The following is a 3,372-nucleotide window of genomic DNA, read 5'->3' as shown; positions in this document are numbered from 1 at the left end:
TTTGTATGAGAAAGAATAGTAGTTAATAGTCTCTTATCGGCCTATTTAGCCAAGACTTCCATAGACAAAATTAGTCCTGCAAATGAATAAACGTACACATATTATACACTTAATATTTAATGGTACTTGATCATTTGTAACTGCATTTAGTAAATTACATTTTTAATAAAACAACTGCACTTGAATTGTAAAAAAGTGCTGCAAAGTACTGCATCCACTGAAGTACGTACAACCATTACTAAAGCCAGTTTGGTGTGGAGAGTGACATTTGCCACTGAAATGTTATTCTTATTCTTTTTTTTTTTTGACATTTCTATTGGTACTCCAAATCTGATACATTTAACTCTTTTTCCCATAAATGTTTACCTTATGGATATATCCAATCAGTTCCCTTATGTTCAGTGCTGGGCAGATTATGTTGAAATTGTAGTCCATTACTGATTACAAATTATGTAATGAAAATTGTAGTTAATAACAATCTATTAGATTACACATTTTAGGTAATATAATCGGACTACTTTTTGATTACTTTTAGATACTTTATGACCCAACTCATTTATCATGTAGATTTGAATAGAATTGTTCCGTACCATATTGACTGAAAAATATAAACAGAAAGAAAATACATTCCATTCTTTGTTATTAATAACTTTTAACATCATATTACATCAGGGTTTCCCAAACTGGGTGTTGTGAAGGAACTGCAGGGGGTTCGCAAGTTGATGAAAAGCTAATTAGGTTAATCATAAAACTGTTAAAATAATAATAAATAAAAAAATGAAAAAATAAAAAAAAACAATCAAAATAACATACTTGAGCACAAAAAAGATGAAATATTTTATTTAACTTGTGTCATATGACCATCACAGAACTGTGAACATGCAACAGTGTTGTTAAATTATTAAGATATTAACTTAAAATGTCAAGGTTACTTAAAGTAACTATTTTAAGTGAAAGGGGTTTCAGATTTTAAATAATTTTTGTCCAGATTTCTAAAATCAACAATAAATGAAGGTCACTCGATATGATAAAGACATAGTATTTCACAGCTATCTGATTATGAGTGTTATGTAACAATGTAATTACAAGTACTTAATTTTTGGAATCTGATTACGTAATCCACATGACGTGATCGGTTACTACTCAGCTCTGCTTATGTTAATGCAGGTAGTTCATAAACTTAACTGTTAAACTTAGTCAAACTTCCTCAAACACAAAGTGTAATGATATGTTTTGCTTTTATTTTCAACCATAAAATGTTTTGCTTAAAAAAACAATGTTTGCATGCTATCTTTCTTTAAAACAATCGAAAATGCAATGCAATTTATGATTTTTAAGCATTACATGGCTGTCCAAATACTTCTGGGGCCACCGTATACTGCTTTAATATATTGTTTCCCTATATGATGGAGTGTTTCAATTATATTTTGCTACTGCACTACAGCCAGCTGAACTCTCTGAAAAATTAACTTAAAGTCATTTGGAAAAGCAAGAATGTTTTTTTTTTTAAATTCATTTTTATAAAACTTTACAATCATAAAGGCCTCATACCTAAAGTCTAGTCCTTTATTTACCGAAAAATCTGAGCCAAAAATATTTATTCTTCCACCACTAGCAAATTATTATTGGTCTGCTGCAAACATAAAAGCAATCTCTTTTTTATAAATCAAAATATTAATTTCTAAACTGAAGTAAGATATTTTCATTTGAGCAATTTAAGTAGTTAAGAAAAGTAAATAACCATACTTGTAATTGAAACTAAAGATTCTTACCAAAAAAGGGGGAAAATCATCATATTTATCAATTAGTTAAGTTAAATAAAACTAGTTCGATAGCATTCAAAATTGTACAATTGAGTCTTATTATACAAACTATCGCATGAAAATGGGTATAAAACCTATTTGACATCGGATTCCTGGAGTCACCTCAGTGTTTTCAAACATGACGATGCAGCACTTACAATGTTCCATTTCCGTTCTTAAATCTTTCTTCTCAGTGAGAGAGCATGTCACTAACAGTACTGATTATCCAGCCATAGCCAGATATGCTTCCCATTTAAGCACTGATGGTTTGGTTAGGTGGACAGGATCTCTGAATGGCTTCAGCATAGATGTAAGACAGATTTATTGATCTCAGGGTTGGTCCAGTCATTTCGTAAGTCATCCAGATGGTTGTCAAAGTCTACAAGACTCTCGTATGATTTGCTTTCTAGAAGAGCTGCTGTGATCTTCTGTGCCTCTATCCAATCCTCAAAGCAGTCACTGCAATTTAAAGAAAGTTAGACAAAACATTAAACTTGTTTTTAGCTTTTCTGCCTTTTAACAGTCTCATTATGTGACAATGACATTAGACCTCCGTTGTTACATAATTATTTTATGAGTTCATATACAGTATGGCAGTAATGAAAGGTCAAGACTGGGTCACCCACTCATAGTACATGGACTACTTTTTTTTTGTGTGTGTCTTCATCTAAAGAAAGGAATTGATATAAATTTTTGGGTGGAGTATCCCTTTAACCAATAATATTAGACATGAACAAATAAAAGTGTTTTAATTTATGAGGCTTCAGTGCTCAGCTAAACAATACATTTGATGTTGGTAGTGCAGCTTACGACAATAATCAACACACTGTCTTCAAAAATGAAAATCACAATGTCAATAAGTACAGAATGTCAGTGTAAACAGAATGGGTCATGTGACGTCCGGAGCTCTATAGTCACTTTGTGATGTGCTGGAAGAAATTTGACTGGTGCAGAATCTTGCCCCCTTAGAGCAGTCCAATTAAGAATATCTGTGTTAGACTAAACAAGTCCCACACTGGTCGGAAAATCCTATATTTGAGCAGATTTTGCAATTCATTTTGAGCCGTCTTGTTATTTGGTGTGCGATTTAGTCTGGCAGCGTGAGAAAATGAGACAGTGGTTCTCATTTCACTGCCCATGACTTATTGCAGACCCCCCTCCCCTACCCCCAAATAGCCAAAATGCGACAAGTTTGCATCCCTGTTTGACGTTTTTACTCATTTCAAAGCTGCTTGACAAACAAAACAATGTGTACTAATTTTGTTCTTAAAACTGCATGCTTTAAAGGGGTCATATGACGTTGCTAAAAAGAACATTATTTTGTGTATTTGGTGTAATGCAATGCGTTTATGCGGTTTAAGGTTTAAAAAAACACATTATTTTCCACACACTGTACATTATTGTTGCTTCTCTATGCCCCGCCTTTCTGAAACGCTTCGATTTTTACAAAGCTCATCGTTCTGAAAAGCGAGGTGTGCTGTGATTGGCCAGCTATCCAGTGCGTTGTGATTGGCGGAATACCTCAAGCGTGTGACGGAAATGTTACGATCCTTACCATACTGTGATACCT

The 3,372-nt window shown here is 33.1% G+C and overlaps 1 protein-coding gene across 1 annotated transcript in view; it reads right to left on the bottom strand.

Annotated features, from left to right (window-relative positions):
* Positions 1-918: 918 nt before the first annotated feature.
* emc8 (ER membrane protein complex subunit 8) overlaps positions 919-3,372 on the bottom strand; it is a 6,071-nt gene continuing 3,617 nt past the window's right edge. Inside the window, exon 5 of the mRNA XM_016561014.1 lies at positions 919-2,261. Within this exon, the coding sequence (XP_016416500.1) occupies positions 2,102-2,261 (160 nt within the window). The 3' untranslated portion in view covers positions 919-2,101. The remainder of the gene's footprint in view (positions 2,262-3,372) is intronic.

Source organism: Sinocyclocheilus rhinocerous, unplaced genomic scaffold, assembly GCF_001515625.1.
Source record: "Sinocyclocheilus rhinocerous isolate Xijiao unplaced genomic scaffold, SAMN03320098_v1.1 scaffold6522, whole genome shotgun sequence".
Classification (NCBI taxonomy): Eukaryota; Metazoa; Chordata; class Actinopteri; order Cypriniformes; family Cyprinidae; genus Sinocyclocheilus; species Sinocyclocheilus rhinocerous.
The sequence above is the reverse complement of the archived record's forward strand: the minus strand, read 5'-3'. Positions and strand labels throughout refer to the sequence as shown.